General features: G+C 34.0%; 1 protein-coding gene across 6 annotated transcripts; it reads right to left on the bottom strand.

The window, feature by feature from the left end:
* Positions 1 to 713: 713 nt before the first annotated feature.
* Nplp1 (Neuropeptide-like precursor 1) lies at positions 714 to 13,548 on the bottom strand. Of its 6 annotated transcripts, XM_081982915.1 has the most exons (8): positions 13,385 to 13,548; positions 8,796 to 8,956; positions 8,344 to 8,543; positions 7,152 to 7,403; positions 4,450 to 4,641; positions 1,802 to 1,991; positions 1,458 to 1,628; positions 714 to 1,317 (listed from the first exon to the last, which is right to left on the bottom strand). In XM_081982915.1, exons 1-7 carry the CDS (start codon positions 13,454 to 13,456, stop codon positions 1,478 to 1,480), a joined length of 1,218 nt encoding a protein of 405 aa, XP_081839041.1. In that variant the 5' UTR covers positions 13,457 to 13,548; the 3' UTR covers positions 714 to 1,317; positions 1,458 to 1,477. The 6 variants fall into 6 exon arrangements, 5 of the variants coding, with proteins under 5 accessions (XP_081839041.1, XP_081839033.1, XP_081839063.1 ...); XR_014178778.1 differs by lacking the exon at positions 1,802 to 1,991 and having other exon boundaries at positions 13,385 to 13,546; XM_081982907.1 differs by having other exon boundaries at positions 714 to 1,628; positions 13,385 to 13,547.
* Between the last annotated feature and the right edge of the window lie 5,230 nt (positions 13,549 to 18,778).

Consider the following 18,778-nt stretch of genomic DNA (forward strand, 5'->3'; position numbering starts at 1 on the left):
TCAGCAGATGTCATGTGACCAGAAAATTGCTCTCTTTAACCTTGAACAGTTTGTAAACTACATTTAACGAGTTGGGAGAGCTACAATTGTTGTAAAAGCTGTTCCCTTGAAAGTGACACATTAAATTCGCAGCTGGCAACACTGTAAAGTTAAGATAAAACTTGTCAAAAACAGTCATGTGACCCGGAAAATGTCATCTTTTACCTAGAAAAGTGGGTAAATTACATTTAAACAGTTGGAAAAACTGAAATTGTAAAATCAGGTTACGTGATCGTAAAAATTTAAATATCAACTGTCAACACTGTAAAGTTAAGTTGAAACTTGTCAAAAACACTCATGTGACCCGCAAAATGTCGTCTTTAACTTTGAAAAGACTGTAAATCACATTTAGGCAGTTGGAAAAGCTGAAATTGTAAAATGACGCCACGTGATGGCGAGAATTTAAATTCGCAGCTGGCGACACTGTAAAGTTAAGTTGAAACTTGTCAACATCAGTCATGTGATTCGGAAAATTTTGCCTAGAAAAAATTATAAATTACATTTAAAGAGTTGGGAAAGCTGAAATTTTAAAAGCAGATTACGTGATAGGGACAATTATTCAATTTTGCAGCTAGCAACACTGTAAAGTTTAATGAGTAGACAGATGTTCTATCGCCGGGACAAATTACAAATACTCCCAATAAATGACTCAAACCTCGTATAAAAAAAACACGTTTTCCTTGATACACACTTTATTGTCAATTCATATTCGTACATCGAAAGTTTACATAAATATAGTACTAGCTTTATTATTGTCATTATTCAGAACTCGAAATTATTGTCAAATTTTGATGGTTCAAGCACTGATTCTAAAACGCAGTAAGCTAAAACATTGTTTCTTTAAAACGTATTGTCTATACAGCAAGTTGATTTAAAATATCCAGCCTTTATGTTAAAAAGTTGAAAATCTAGAATATTTTCAGAAAAAACGACCAAATACTGACATTTTTCTCTATACGTACTTTCATTTCTTTATAAATATGTCTACAATGTCATATTCCATTAAATAAATTATTATTATTGTCTATGTCTATACACAGTTTACGGTGTATTTTAATGGTATTTTTAACCTAACTGATTTGTAGTATCAGTTATATTAAGTAAATTTATCTTTTAGTTATATGTTATTATATCAATTGGCCTTACGTTTATTTTATCTTATCCTCTAAAATCATATGTATCGAACGATATTCTTGATTTCTTTACAAAACCAAAGATATGATGACAGGGATATGGCAACCGTTTTAACCTACAGTATCAGAAGAATTCATCGATTGTCTGGAAGAAATATTGTTAGAGGGTTTATATTTTTTAGTGCTACCAAAGTAATTAAGGACAAGAGTTATCCAACAATTTCTTATGTAACTCTTGTTCGTATTTGACTGGTGTTTTGACGAGAATTAACAAAATCTGCTTACCTCCTGAACAAACATAATACTTAAACTATGGTCATTCTAGGATGCTTAAAAATTCTTCTGAAAAGTATGTTGTCGACTGCAGGTTGTAAGAGGTATCGTTTGTTTTCTATTGGTACCGACGCCCCTTTGGTATAGCTGTAGTCTTTGGTTTTCCCATTTGAGGAAGTCGACCTGAAATCAATTACAAACAGTTTTAATATCCAATAATTATGTTACGACAACTTGTGAAAAATGTACATGTAAAATAGAACTACCAAAAGTCTAATAGAACAGTTTAGACTACGAGATCTACGACTACCATTCTCCAAAACAACTAACACTGAAAAACCTTTTATTTTCTGGACCTGCAAGAAATTTCGTCATTGTCGGCTTTAACAAACGATCTTCCGGATCGGTTAAAACGCCGCACTGATCTGTACGAGGGCAACCAACCCAATCTTGCTAAAGCGGCCACGTGACGTTTGTCCGGCACGGACCATAAGCCTGCGTAACTGCGAGGTTTTGGCCGGAATGAACCCGATTTTGCTAATGAGCCTGAAGGAGAAGTTCTATTACAGCATAATATGCACGAGTCATTTACAGTAGGTATTTTTTCTAATAATTGAGATATCAGGACGAATAAAAAAAGAAAATGTTTGGAAATAAACAGGCCACAATTTCATGTTATAAAGTGATGCCAATTGTCAGTTGTTCAATCCACAAGGTGACTCAAAAAACACCGAAAATTCCTTACTTCCTTTACGTCTCTGTATATGACATAAAGACAAACCATTTAAAAATGTTAATAAGCAGATGTATTCATAAAGAATCAAGCTGCAATACATAAAAAATATGAAGGAAATCGATTGAAGAGTTCCTCCTTTCCCCTAATTTTGCCTGTGTGTGTATTTTGGGTCAAAAAACTATCAGTTCTTCTGAAGGTTTCCGACTTTATTTCCTGATCTTAAAAGTCGGTGGCGCTTTGAACCCCTGAGCTAGACGAGTGATTGCACGCGTAAGTATTGCCTATTGCTTATTAATTTGTTCTCATTATTTCCTTCACTTTTTGTCTTTAATCTCATGCTCTAACCAACTTCAACAGTTGTAACTTGTTTGTTTTTAAAAATATCTTATTGAAGCAAAAACCGTAAAATAAATCAAGTATCTTAGTATTTGAAGAAAGTAATAGATCAACAATTTTAAGATATTTATTTTGACTGGAGACGCGAATTTAGTGGTATGTTCAAACGTCATAGGAAAGATGTCTTTTTCATCTGTATTATTTGATATTTAAATTTTATGTACTCAAAATTACAAGCATATTTTGAAAATAATTTGTATGACTTATTTTCAACTATTTATTGTATAGGCTAATCATAACTGTATTAATACAACATAAAATAATAAATATAAGACAAAGTAAATTTGGGTGACTGTAATTGATCTATTTCATATCTCACACTTAGGATCAGACTGTGATTTTATAACCGTTTAGCAAGTGGTAATTCTCTATTTATCCGTATTCTAAAAACTGTAGGAAGGTATTAACCAATATTCCTGTAGGAGTAGAAAAAACTATTTAGATTACTTAATAGTTCATGAATCAATACATTTATTTAATGTTAATGAATTTGTTTGACCTTTATTAAAGGTTAAGGAATTATATATTACTCGAAACCCTATAAAAGCGACATTTTCTGTTTTTACCGAACAAAATAAAATCCATTTTCAGATACTATACTATACATAAATGGACAAATGACATTTTGACATTTAAAAATAGTTATTTAATCAACGGGTGTAATAATTAAAGCGATGAATTAGTTATTTACATTACTAGTGTGGTCTGAGCAATTCTATAGTCACGTGGGAAGTATTGTCACGACGAGGTCGTAAACCGAACATTGAGTAAAAGAACTGTTGCCATTATAGACAACTTTTTAATTACCTCTTAAAAGAGTTAACAAAAGAATTACTACAAACTTTCGAATAAAAGCATAATCAACAAAAGGACGAAAACTTGAAAACCGATTATTGAATATCAGAGTTAAAAATAGTCACTTTTCTAAGTTCCATTCTTCTGTCCTGTGCTGCAACCTTCAGCAAATATTAAATTTAATCCCTCTCAAAACAACTTAAGACCTGCAGCATAAAGGATTTATTCTAAAATGATGTTTATGGTTCTTATCAAAGTTTTCGTGACTGAGAAAAGAGGCTTATTGATAGGTATTACAATGTAAACTTTATACTTACATTGTAATCTCCAGAGAAAGAGATTATGCAGTTTCTAAGTCAATAAGTTACTAATAAGGCTTCACTCACACAGGTCCACCAATTAAGTTAACTTTTCTTAACAAGTTAGGAAATGTTATCATTCAAAACTTTTTCATAACAAGAGCAAAATAGCCAGTCAAAGATCTGCTCTATTTTGTGCTCAAACTGATGAGCACTGCTGCAAACCTCATTCCCAGTAGTTTATATCACTTTCAGCAAATCTGCCGTTAATTTGCTAAAAACTCCTACGGCTATCCGACAAAAAGATTTTCTGGAAATGAAATTCGTGATAAAATGGGTTGTAGTGCACCAAAGGCCAAAATCCAGCAGTTACGTTCGATACACATTAAATCGGTTGGAACTTTCATACTCCCACGCTTTTATTTCATTGAAATGCGTTTCAGTCAGTGGTTTTATGTTTTGAGTTCAACCTTACAAAAGCACAAACAATACATAAATTTAATTCAAATATTTAGTAAAGTGCTACCTTTATAAAATTGTAACTCAATTTTCAACTGTATTATGGTCATTTAATCTAATTTTAGTAGTCTGGTTGTTAAAGGACAGTCAACAACCTGTGTACAGTAAATCCAATTACGGGGCATGAGTCAAATAGTTGGAGCACAAACACTTGAAACTCTATAACGTAGGCGGTACTCAATACAGGAACAGATTATTAATGACTTTAGAGGGGTTTGCTTATGCACAAACTGATTACTCAAACACTTCATTAACTTACCTAAAAATCGCTTATCTTCCACAGGATAATAGTCCTGTGATGCTGCCAGCTCTTGTAGCATCTCCTCATAATCCGGAGGTATTTGATACACCATTTCGTTTTCAAAGTAATCGGCTGCTTCACGTTTGTTGCGGTGTTTGTTGGCTTTTATTGACTGTATGTTACGTTTATCTGCTGGAGTATCCGAGTATTCTGCAATGAAAATGATGACTTATTTATGGTCTAGCTAGACATTGTTTTAATTTTCAGAAATTCACAATTACAGTTTATTCATTATCTACCCTATACATGGAACAGTCCCTCATAAGTCGGATCATAAAATTAGTTGTGCAAAAATTACAAATGTTACAAGAATTCTGGTGTAACTTCCTAGAGAAAACACAAATATCTACAGAGACCGCTACGGATATCGATTTTACAGTGTTGCAAGAGGAATCTGCAATTTATCGTATTTAATTCCTAGATAGTTAAGTTTTTATTACGGTTGATAATATGGCGATAAAAATTGTCATAACAAAAAAAAAACAATTATTGTCAAATATATTGAAGGGGAAAAATGTCAAAATTTTATAGATAGGCACACACGTTAACCACCATGTGCACCAGGTTGGTGCGCACTCTGTTTGTACAGACCGCGTGACCCTATTTGGACGCAGTGAATGCATGACAACCCATTTAAAAATTTATAACGTGAGTCTTCATCTATGTCAAAGATGAAATGCGTCAAATTTGTCAGCTGCCAATTGTCAAAAAATAGAATATTTTGACAGCAGCTGCATACAAAAAGGATTTTCTGGAGAACAAGAGTGACTATATTGTGTTCTGAGAATGACATCATATAGTTCAAAACTTGATAATTAAGCTTGCTGTCAACTGTCAAAATCTGTTCCATAAAACTATAAGACTAACTTAAAACGATTGGCATTTTATACCTCTATAAGTGGAACTTTGCCACTTATGACGTTTGACTGTTTCCCACGTACTTTAGCCTGTCATTGAAGTGTCAACTGTGATAATTAGCCGACTAATCTATATAGAGTATACATTTTTTTGTGGAATTATATTAGCTTCCTAAGATATCACAAAAATGTCCCTAACTTAGAGTGTTGTGATTTGACTGTGACGGATCATGCGCAAAATGTTACAGTCAAAACCAAATTTAGCCCAAAATGTCCCCAATCATAAATCATTTCAATTGCATTTTGGAACTCTGTATGGATGGAATGAGTAAAATTTAGACAGTTCTGACATTTGGTTGTCTATCAAACTAGTACTACGTGGCAACTGTCAAAACCCATCCCATAAAGCTAGCAAACGACAAAACATATTTGTAATAATGCAAATCATCAGTAAAAATCAACTAAATTGAATTTTTATACCTTCATGAGTGGCATTTTGACAGTTGCTGAATGTTTTGAACGTAAATTGGTCAAAACATATTTAAAAACCTAGAAATGCTATAATCATCAGTTCATAGCTTAGATTCTCTACAAAATATTCAAACCAAACTGGAATTGAGTACAAAATAAAGAAAATTCATTTTACAGCTCTATTAGTGGAATTTAGACAGTCGTTTCGTTTGGTTGGCTGTGTTAAACTAGTTTTTCAATCTCTACATATAAATATAATGATAACAAATCAGTAAAATCAACTAAATTGTACTTTTATAACTTTATGAGTGGCATTTTGACAGATGTTGTGCATTTTAACGTAAAGTGGTCTGTCAAAAACTGTAAAATTTCTCTTAACTATAACAAGACTGGCAATGTTATAGCCCAAGTGCTACAATGCCCTTTAGAGCTGATGTACAAAACTTTAGGAGAACTATTTGAAATTGCTACAGTTGTCTAGAATCACTATGAAAATGCCAGAGGCCTCTGAATATGGTTGAAAATTTTCTAAAAGTTGCTCTAGGGTTCTACAAGGGTGCTAAACCTTACAAGAACAATTTAGAATTTCCAGAAGTCTCTAGAATCATTTTGTAAATGCTATAAGCCTCTAAATACTGCTGAAAACCTCCTAAAAGTTACCGGATGCCTCTTCAAGTGTGCTAAACTTTAGAAGAACGATTTAAAATTGCTAAAGCACTTGCTAAATCACTCTGTAAATGCCAGAAACCTTTCAATTCTAGTGAAAACCTTCTGAATGTTGTCGGAGGCCTATACAAGTTATGCTACATTTTAGAAAAACTATTTGAAATTGCTAAAAGCTCTCTAGATTAACTCTACAAGTGTTGAAAATTTCCAAAAATTGCTGATGGCTTCTACAAGTGTGCTAAACTTTACAAGAACTATTTGGAATCCCTAAAGCTTTCTAGAATCACTCTGCAAGTGTCAGAAGCCTCTAAATTAAGACTTAATTTAGCTTAAAACCTCCTAAAAGTGGTCTGAGACCTCTACAAGTGTGCTTAACCTTACAAGAACCTTCCCATGATTGGGATTTTGACAGTTGCAATGTTTGTCGGTCCGTTTCAAACATACCTACTTAAGTCTCTTTTTAAAGTGTAAAAATCTGCTTTATAAAACTATAAAACTAATGCATTTTACAGCTCTATGAGTAAAATTTGAACAGTTACGACGTTTGGTTGTATGTTTAACACGTATCTTCCAAGAATATTCGTTCCATAAAACTATAAAATTATACAACATAAAATCGAACTTCTACCAACTAATTACATAAATAGCTATATGGTCCATACGTACCAGCAGATCGTTTTCCCAATCCTCCATTTCTAGCTAGAGATTGAATACTTCTCTTGCCATAAGGGTTCGGTAAATCTCCATTTTTAGCCAAAGTCGCTATTGATCTTTTGCCAAAACGGGCCAGACCATCGCTTGGAAAATTATAGCTTCTGGCAAGACTAGCAACGTTTCGCTTTAGATCGAGACGATCCATCAATGGTTGATAATTTTGACGTCTACGGAAGTCGCCATTTCTGACTAAAGATCCTATACCTGAAAGACAAGAAGATCCATATGCAATACTAGACGGTTTTCAGTTTTTATAAAGAAGTAAATAACTATTTTCATACAACAGTCACTTTGACAGTAATTTTTTTCTTAAGTGAAATAAATTTAACAATTTTTTTTTAACTAAAACCTTTCATTTGTCCAAAATTTAATGCAAAATTTAAAAATAATTTTAATTTCGATAAAATTGAGTGACGTACAATTCTTTTTTCAGAAACACCCGTACAGACACCACTCATACAAATAATAAAATCGTTTGTAATCACAAGACTCAGCTTGATGCATTGACTACGTTTGAAACATTTCAAAAAATATAAATGCAATAGTATCATTACGTTGTCACACAAAATCTGGAAGAAATGGAATTGTATCACAAAATTTAGACCATTTAGAAAGTTTTTTTCTAAAAATGGACCAAAAAATCATCCACTTTAATATTAACATACTATCATTAAGGACTACCCTGTATAATAAACACTTTTAAGGTATTGTTCAAAACAGTAGACATTAATCCCTGGTTAAATGCCATATGGCCGCCATAAGTGAAGAGTTTGATAAGATATTTCAAAAACCTTAACCTTAAGAACCTTAAGACTCTTAAAAAGAGTCTTAATAAAGTCTGATTTTCAGTTTTCTCCATTTAATAGTTTTGAAACTAATAAAAAAAGTATTCAGGATATTTTAATTTTTAAAAGATAATTAATTAATTAAAAAAATTTAACCAGGTCTGATGGTATATCATTACCATCAGAATCGTGAAGCACCAGGAACAAAACCTGGAAATAGTACTTATTGTTACCAACGCAACAACCATCAAATCAACCACTTGTTGTTATAGAAATCATGTTTTTCTCGTTGTCTATTATGTTGGCACACAATTTTGTGACGTTATTTTAATTTAATCTGATTGTTTATCTTCTTTTACCTCGCTTTTGATCTTCTTGGTTCTGAGCCATTAAGGAAAGTTGATCGTTTTTTGCCAGATTTTCTATACTCCTTTTATAGTTGGCATCGTCATCCTGGTCCATATCTGGCGGGTTTTTGTACCAGATTCCTGCCCTTGCCAGCGACTCCACATTACGTTTCTCATCGTCAGGAAAGTAGTCCCAGTTATACCAAGAAGATCTGTAACAAATTAATTAACACTGTCAAATTTAATGAATTATGCATTATTTAATAAATTTTACCAAACTCTAAGATAACGTAAACCAAACAAACTTGCTCGGCGGGCGCTTTATGGTTAAGCTTTAACCCTCCAAACATCTTACAAAGTTTGTTAATAATCCATATTTATGACGATTACCATAGTAATTTATTCTCAGTCTGGTTTCATGCAAAACTTTTCCGATTTTCATAACTTGGTGTTGTACGACTCACCGTTTATATTCTTGCTCGTTTCGCAGCTCTTCTCTATTCAAATCGTCGCGGAGCAGTCTAAATAAGCGTCGTCGTAAAGCTTGCACTTGGAGCGAGTTGTTTTCTGGGTCTAGAAGTTTGGTGAGAACGTCTAGTAAATCTGTCGGGTCGTCTGATTTTACCTGAAAGAGTAACAAAAAGTGAAAATGATATAATAAAACATCAGTAATTATTTGTATTTGTTTTTTGATATAATTACAATGTTCTTTTTGTAATTTTCTTTGTAATTGTAATCGACATGGGTTTTACGGTCGTGTAAATGATTGCAAATGCAAAAATGTTAACAACAGAGTAGCTAATGGCGGTTGCGTGATAATGTCACGACCATAATATAGACCTTAAATAACAAGCCATTTGTGGGTCATTATTTACAGAGCGGAATATATGATATTTAATGCGTGGTATTCGTTAAGCGGCATCATATCACATTTAGTAAATCGTTACGTATATTCTGACCATAAACGAGCTGTAATGTGCAGTATAAGCAATATGTAAATAATAATATACTATTTCGATATTACAAGCTTGCTCTCTTTTGGCGATACAAACATTTAGTACAACCAAAGTGGGTCAAACAAAAATAAACCCATCTCGCAGGATGGCGGTTTCGATTCTTTCAAACCTCTTTCTGTTGGGTTTTGCTGAAGAACCTTCAACGGTTTTTCTTTGCTGAAAACATTTTGCAGTTGATCGAAAATTGGTACTGATGGGGATTTTTTCGAGGATCTTTCCTATGGCATCACCCGTCCTCAGATATATCTCTGTTTCAGTAAGAGATCTTCAAAACTTTTTAAACTTGAAATTTCAAAACGAATTATTTGATTTATGAATCATTGTGATCTAATTAATAGAAACCAACATGAATGATAAATCAACGCAGACGGCTTTATATCAATTCATACAGCCAGTTATGGATCATTTGGAAAGTGTGGAAGAAGATTTCAGTATATTTTTAGATCTTTCAAAAGCTTATACTACTATCTACCTATCTAAATTTATGTGGTCGGAATGAAAAACTGATAATGCTACTTTAAAGAGCTTTACAAGTTGCTGTGGAGAAGTGTTATTAGTTTTGGTCTAGGCCCAATATTAACGTGACAAAAAAAATTTCAAATCAAAAAATTCACTTTTTTCAAAATATCTCAAAAACCAAAAAATATTAAAATGTTTTCTAAATGTAATTTTATTAAGTCCATGATTAACCAACTTTTCTCCTATTTAACCAAATCTGTATCTCTAACTGTTTTCAAGATCCCCATAGTGGCCTTCTTTATCCTGGACACATTGTGTACTTTACTTTTCAAAATTGTGTATAAACTGGGTTATGCAACACCAATTCATGGTATTTACCTGCTAGTGACAGTAATAATTCTATTCAGCTGTCCAATTTGCCAGATGTATATGCTAAACCAGGACAATGTCATCCTACTCGACACTTTTATTATTCCCCTCAATTGCGAATAGGAATTACAATAGATTTTATCGTTCAACCGTGAGAATGCTCGGACAATATTGACATTTCCGCGAATTGAATTGTTACATCTGAAGCTGATAAATTCCTTCCAGAACATTCAAAACAAACGGCCCATAATAGGAAAAGAAATCCGTCAAAATTATTCCTGGCGCGTTCTTTTGAAGAGAGGAAATATCAATTTTCCGAAGTTTGAACAAACCATTGCAAAAAATCTGGTCGTAAAAAGGGTTCCTATGATCTTTTATAAAGTAAATCCTTTTCCACAAATCCCTTTTATCCTTTGATGGGCTTTCAGAGCAAATGGGACTTGAATAGCTGAGATACTAAAGAGAATGTTCTTAGAAATTTTGATTGTATGACAGGAAAATTGGTTATTAAATCGTTGAAATGATTTAGCGACATTCGTTAATTTTTTTATCAGTATGTCAAGTTTTAATTAAATTTATCAACAGTAATATATTATTTAGAACAGTTGCAAAGTAGGTGGTATTCGATCCATATGTGATGTTAACGTGTTTAACCTCAGAACAAAGCCCTTCAACATTTCTATGTTTACTAAATAAATACGAAAATCAAATCAGCAAAAACGTTTTTCAAGCCCATATGACGCACGTTGCAGGTGTAATAGATTTGGAGCTTAAAAAGGTTTTAAAAACCAATATAAAACCCATTAGGTGAGAGAAGCGGACTTAATTAAACGTCGTTTTTCACTTGCAATTAATTGACAGAGCGGCAAAAGCAAATATACATGGACAGATCAACAGTTTCCAATTATTTCGGATTGACCCGGTAAGAGGTGATTATTGTCAGCAAAACATGTTGCTCTAACACGGGTTAAAAAACAATTTTTAGGAGCAAAAGCAACGTTTTTGTTATGTAATCAATTAACGAAAAGTATGTCACTTTTGAATATGTTAAGTGCATGAAAATTGTCGAAAATCATGCATAAAAGTTATTGCCCTAGAATAGAAACATTTTGAATGAATTTTAAAGTTATTTGACAAAAAGTTCCGATAGAAATCAATTTTTAGGAAAATAACCATAAAATGCATGAAAGCTGTTTTTTTTAGGGCAACAAGTCTGATTAAAAATTTTCTAAAACTGTGGTTTGGACTGTCATTGGGATTGGTTTTTTTGGCTTTTTACTGATGTAAAAAACTTTTGCTTTAAAGCACTCTAACTGCCTTATACAGGGTGTGAATGAAGTGCGTGCAAAAAAGTGAAAATTTCAAGTAGTTCCCAATTGACCAATAATTTTTTTGATTTTGTTTTAACATAAGGAAGTGTTCTTTAGGTTTGTATCTCAGGATGTTTTTGGGCGATTCCCAGTTAACGCCCTAAGTCTCAAGAAATCTTGATTTATCCGAAAAAGACGACATTCCAGTGCTCAAGCTCGAATTAAGTTATGGCAGCAGTTTTCTATGTGTCGTGCATCAGAGTACGTGTTTTACATCAGTAAAAAGTGAATAAATCAAGCCCATTGACAGCCCAAACCGCATTAAAATCCGTTTGATATGTTTCAAAATGGCAAGGTTGTAAAAATGACCAAAAAAAGAGAGAGGAGTAAGGCAAGGAGACACCATCTCACCAAAATTTTTTACCCTTGCCCTGGAGGATGGTCTGGTCTTCAAAAAAACTTGACTGGCAAGAGAACGGGATTAATATCGATGGAGTGCATCTAAACCATTTACGATTTGCCGACGATATTGTGGTCGTTGCCAGTACAGGTGAAGACCTTAAAAACATGCTGCAAATTGGACTTGAAATGAACTTGAACAAAACAAAGATCATGAGTACATTGTCAAAGATCATGAGTACATGAGTACATCCAGTGTCTCGGAATATGTTTACTTAGGCCACAAAATTCAACTTTCAAGGCAAAGAAAATCAATCTTCTGAAATTACAAGAAGAATAGGCCTCTCCTGGGCAGCCTTTGACAGACTAGGATTTATCCTTAAATCTAGTGAATTTCCTATATATTTGAAAAAGAGAGTGTTTGATGCCTGCGTGATGCCGGTTCTCACATATGGACTAGAGACAATGGCAATTACCCGCAAATTTGCCAATAAACTGCAAACCACCCAACGAGCAATGGAGAGGGCTATAATAGGAATCACTCTAAGGGATAGAATCCGCAACAAGGAAATTCGTAGAAGAACTAAAGTGACAGATGTTTTAAGGCTTGTGGCACAACTGAAATGGAGATGGGCTGGTCATGTGGAAAGGCATGACTACCACACACATAGGTGGGCACATAGGATACTGGTTTGGCGCCCAAGAGAGAAAAAACGGAGCATTATTGGTATTGGTATTTATATATTGGTAGGCCATATCCAGAATGTTGCAGGAAGTAATTGGACCCGGACTGCTAGAAATAGAAACGCGTGGAGGGATTTAGAAAAGGCCTACATCCAGGAGTGGATAAATACGGGCTGAGAAGAAGAAGAAGAAGAAATGTTAGGTACCTATTTTATGATATATCATATACATTTAGCCACACGTTACTATCATAACAGTAAGGCTTGACTCACTTTTCTCTACGTCTTAAGGTGCTCAAATGAATTCTCTTTCAAATATCAGAAAATGCAGACAATTTGATTAATGTCAATTAGTTTCTTTGTTGCTAGTTGGGTCTTATGTTAATTAGATTTAAGAAGCTGTTCTACATTTCAGGAACATAATTATGTTATTGCAAAGGTCATAAGCTCCTACAAAGCTTTTCTGACTTAATTGCTTAAAAGAGGCCAAAGAACAGATTTTATTACTAAGTTTAGTTCATATTAAACAACATTCAGATGCTGGCATTCCAATTAGTTAAGATGGATTACGTTGTAACCAAATCAAACTCAAGTACATTGTAATAGCGTTCAGGCGTCTGCTGGCAGCTTTTAACATTTGAGACTTGGATTTCTTAAAAAAAAAAACATTTAAAGAGTTATATACTGAATTTAATTAATTTTTTTCGTCATATGAAAAAAAAATTAACAAATTTGTGGTTTTTGTTCCATAACAATCAATACAAAATTGTCTTATCATTTTTAGATACCTAATTAATCTAAGTATTTATTAACTTACTGCGTTTTCAATAAGGGCACTCCCGACTAAAAAGCACCATAACGAAAAATTTATCAACCCTAAATTTCCCATTTTCCTGTGTCGCGATTCAACGAAAATTTACCCTCGAACTGTTGCTTTACGATGCAACACGTACACTACCGCCGGAGACGTCTGTCGGCGTCGTGACGCTTTCATCTGTTTTATAACTGATCGCCCCCGCAACAGGGGCGCCCCTACGGAAAAGGGCCGATATGGTTTGATAGGCCGGAAATTATGACTGTAGTTAGGCGTAGTATATGATTTATCTTTCACTTTAGACGGATTTAGAGGCTCTTCAACATTGTATTTTTTATTTATAAGGAAAAAGGGTGCGAGTTTGGAGATTTGAGGATTATGTTGAAAGGTCTTAAGGGTTTAGTGTAAAAGTTTTTATAGTGTGAATGTGTTTCTTTAAAAAAATGAAAACCTATTTTCTGCAAGAAAACAGCCAAGTTCCATACAGAAAAATTACTTTGTCACCATTTCGAGTACTATGTGATGTCATCTACTGTGAGCGTCGGATATTAAAAAGATCATCGTCATCATAGTGTTAAAAGTAAAATTATAGCATAAAAGATAGTAAAAAGAAACTTTTATTGATACAATCAGTTCAATCGTAAGCACTTATCTTCTGAAGTATTCAGAATACTAAAAGTTGTCAATTCTCCACGGGTGGTACCAAAAGGTAGATCAGTAAAAGTGTGGTAAAAATAATAAAATTGTTACACATAAGATAATGCACGATCTGATACACGTTTTATTACGAAACATTACGAAAAAAAGTGTTTTCTATTCTGAATATTCCAGCATTTGTTGTCTAAAAAGTTCTACCCTTTACGATGTATGTGTATTATGAAAGTAATGCGCATTTTCTGAGATCAGATTAATGTATTTATTGATCTTATCGGTCGAAATGTTTACAATTCTTCGAAATAATCCTTTCCTGCATCAATGTACTTACGGAGATGTTATGCGTGGAAGGTACCCTAAAACTCCACAGGAATGCCTTTCAAGAACGTTGTAGCATGTGTTTGGATGTTTTCCACGGACTTCCAATGCTTTCCTTTTAGCTTTCTCTTCAGTCTAGGGAACCAAAAAGTCACAACTCGCAAAATCGGGGCTGGGAGGCTACTGCGGTACTTCTTCGGGTCGAGAAGTTGGAATTGGACTCCACCACGACAATGTCCCCAGTCACAAGGTCTTCCTGCTAACCAACTTCCTGGGCCGAAGCAGCACCCTAGTGATCCCCCAGCCCAATAACAGTCCCGATTTAGCTTCCGGTGGATTTTTTTGTTCCTCCTACTGAAGATATAGATAGAAATCGGAAACTTCTAGCAATAAAAGGAGAATCTAGAGAACTATCTGACTAGATTTTGTAGATTCAGTTAGAATCAGAGTCAAAACCTAACTTTGTTGATATTATCTGGCATTACCAGAAACTATCTGGCAATGCAAGATAAGATCAGAAACTTTACCTGAAAAGTTACATGGCCCCTCAAAGCCAACGTAAATGTTCAATCTATTATGATTTTCCCCTAATCAACTATTATGATGAACTATGGTGCCTCTGGACACTTCACTGGTCCGGTTCTGAATCTCCCATAGTCGCAGTCTAATACCTCACCGTCCAACTGGTTATCCTGTAGGTAAAATGATATATGATTGAATATAAAAATGATATACTTTTGAAATTTAATATTGTCACGAATTCGTATTAATTCAAAAATATAAATTCATTAAATTAAAGCAGATATTCGAAGATGGCAAAATAATAAAATGCACGAGGCAAGGTTACAGTCAGAATGCACGTAGTGCATCATATCTCATTTTAGCGATGACAAATCACCGCTACTGCTATGCAGGAATATGGAAAGCGAGCGACGAACCATAATGGATTTCGTCAGTGAACCAGTTTGGTATAAGTAAGGCTAGACATCCGTTGCTACGGCAGACGGTAGAAGACAGTCAAGAGGCCCCGTCTCTTGCCACAAAATGTAGTCGTTCCAAACTCTACAACCCGCACCGTGTTCGTAACATGTGAAATATATTGTTTAAAGTGTTACTATATTGCTTTTCTACAAAATATAAGCTATGTTGAAAATCAAACAAAAATAAGATGACGTAACAATGGAAAAAACGTCGCATTCAAAACACTTACCGTACATTGTTACGTCATCTTCTTCTTGTTTGATTGTTACCATGAGACTTTTCTGATTGATATGGTGAATGTTTAATTTTGCTTCAGACAAGGATTAAGACACCCATATTAGGATTGATGTAAGTTTATAATGGGTGATTACTGATTAGATCTGCAAAAGTCAATTTCACTGCTTTTGCAGATATTTGCTGGTATTATTCCCATTTCGGTCGGACATCAAATGTCAAAATTTATGTAAGTCATGTAAACATAGGTCCGAATAGAGAATAGTATCTCCAACTATACTGTTTATATTAGTTGTTATAGCAGCAATTTTCCTCCTCCAACGATCAAGAGCATGTGAGTTACATAAAATGGTAATTTTCATACATATTTTATTTTAATTTTAGAGACAAATGTTTAGGTACTTTTCTTTGAAATTTCTTCTAATAACCGATAACATATAAATCAGTAAATAGTTTCCTTGTGATCTGATACGCGTCGCGTATACGGTCTTTTGGGAGTCAATTCGTTTTGCTTTTAACAAGTTGGGAGTGTTGGCATCGAATTTATAACGACGTGTCTAACGACGGGAATCTTATTACTAATTTTACATCTTGGGACTATGAGTGAAAATTTGTGTACTGTAAAAGGATACAAATCAATAATTAGTTTTTCGTAATAATTTATTACTTTCCATTCTGCATCATGTTAAAGGTTTGAAAAAGTCGTACGTATAGGTGCAAGATTATAGGTAGTTATAAATGAATTCTCGGAATTAATTTAAAGAAAGCTGCAAAACCGGATGTTATCACGTTTAAAATTCTTAAAGCTTTCTAGAAATTAATTGGGGCTGACGTTGAATATGAACAATAACTGCCTAAGGAACGTGTCACTTGCAGAACGATGGAAAGAATCTAGGCTGGTCCTAGTTGAAAACCCCAAAAAAGCTTTAGACGCACCCACGACTTTCAGATCTCTGGGCATTAGTGATGCTGCTGGAAAACGAATGTAAGTTGCCTTACTGATGAAGAGGCTAGTCAAGTTTCAAAACTTTCAAGTGTTTTATTTTACCTGGATCACAACCCTTGAACCTACTTACTATAATCGAACAGAAATTTTACTAAAATGCTGTTGCAATTACTCAGACAGATAAACACTTCTCTTGAAGATTCTTGCTTGGTAATTATTTAATATATTTTAGAGAATATTTCACTCAACCATGGTAACCTTATGGAGCAAAAGAGGTATTAATAAAGGGTATTTCGAAAAACATACAGCGACAATTCAATTCATGTACAAAAAATGCCATAATATACCTCAGCAAATCACTGTTTAGGTTTTTTCACCTAACCTAACCTATCCTAATTGATCACAAATCACATTCAGCATAAAGTTAAGTTTCTGTTGGTTTTTATCACAGATTTATTATGACTTAAAAGACAATCAGAGTTACAGAAACGCAATAAATAACATAGGAAGTCACCAGAATATCAGGACAAAGATTATTTCACTGAGAAGGAACACTACTTTGATGTCTACTGGTTTATGTTCGTGGTAGGAGTACTATTTGCCAACCTAACAACAACTGTCATTTGACATTAGTCACAAAAAGAAAATACGTGAGCTCTTAATCTTCCTGTTAATAAAGTGAAGCAGTAGTTTCGAGACAAAGAAGTCGCCATTTGTGAACATTTTGTGCTTGTCATATGTTATTTTTATGTCTCTACTGTTACAACTATGGCCTATGGCGGTATTTTAGAATTAATTATCCCATTTAATGATTTTGGTGGTTTAAATAAGTGAATAAAATAAAGGCAAGTATTAACACATTTGAAACAACGTATTACATATTTCTTTTCTAAACTAGTATGTCATCCGTCTTATGGGGTATTATGAGGGCTTCAATTGTTCCTTTTACATTTTCTTTATAAATCTAACAATTCCTGCGTCACTTGCTTAGTTGCTTCCGCTTCCAGTTAGGTTAGTACTTGGTACCATAAACATCTAAAAATGGATCGGCGAGTTAAAAAATTATAAATTTATGTTTGGTAGCTTACCTCAACGTGCTTAATGGCGGAATTCAGATATGATCTTAAATTTACACTCATCTCAGACTCAGTATTTTCTTATAGTTCACTCAAATTAGGGTTAATTAAGTCCATCTTTTTCTGTATTCATCTGAGTGTGAGTGAATATAAAAACAATAAGAATAAAGAAGTGAGTGAAAAATTACAGCTAAATGAATCTGATTCAATTACTATATCTAAGCAATTTCTTTTTGGCAATGACAATCATTTCCTTCTAAAAACTTCATTTCAAAATAATTTTTATCACACTTTTATCTAATTAATATCAATCTAATTATTATAAATTTAATATATGATCATATTCTCAGTTCTAATTGACAAAGGAAAATTGTCAGAATAAATGATTTGAATTCAGACGAGGTTTAGGCACGAGAGAAGCATTAGTTGCGACTCAAGTACTGATTCAGAACTGCAACGATCAGAGAAAGGACATAATTCTGTGTTTCATCGATTATGGCTTTCGACAGAGTCCAACAGTGTATGACTGTTCCAAATCCTAAATAGATTGGACATAGACCAGAAAGACATCCGCTGCACTCAAAGCCTATACTGGAACCAAATGGCTGAAGTTAGAGTTGGTAACGATCTCGCAGAAGCAAGACCAAGTTGTAGAGGGGTCAGACAAGGGTGTGTTCTCTCCCCACTTCTCTTCAATTTGTATTCTGTAGCCATCTTTCAGGAAGCCCTAGAAGAACGCAACGTGGGAGTTAAGGTGAATGGTGTTTGGGTCAACAATATTCGTTATGCGGACGACACAGTTCTAATTGCAGATAACAGGGGAATGCAGTAAGAACATGGGCCTCAATATCACCACCAAGAAGACTAAATTCATGATAATTACTCGAAAGCCACAAGATTTCAAAACTCAAGCCTAACATATGAGAATCAACCAATAGAGCGAGTAAATTTAAAAATCTAGGAACGTTGCTGTGTGAAAACTGGGAATCAGACACAGAAATTAGATGCCGGATTGAAAATGCCCGCAGTGCGTTCATGAAATTCAAAAAAGTGCTCACCAATACTGATTTTGATCTTGGCTTGAGATTTAGATTTGTCAAATGCTATGTCTGGACAGTGTTGCTTTATGGCATGGAGGGATGGACACTGAAGGTGAGCATTATGAACAAGCTGGAAGCATTCGAGATG

The sequence above is a fragment of the Ips typographus genome, linkage group LG1, assembly GCF_016097725.1.
Source record: "Ips typographus isolate SLU linkage group LG1, UJ_Ityp_2.0, whole genome shotgun sequence".
In the NCBI taxonomy this organism is placed as follows: Eukaryota; Metazoa; Arthropoda; class Insecta; order Coleoptera; family Curculionidae; genus Ips; species Ips typographus.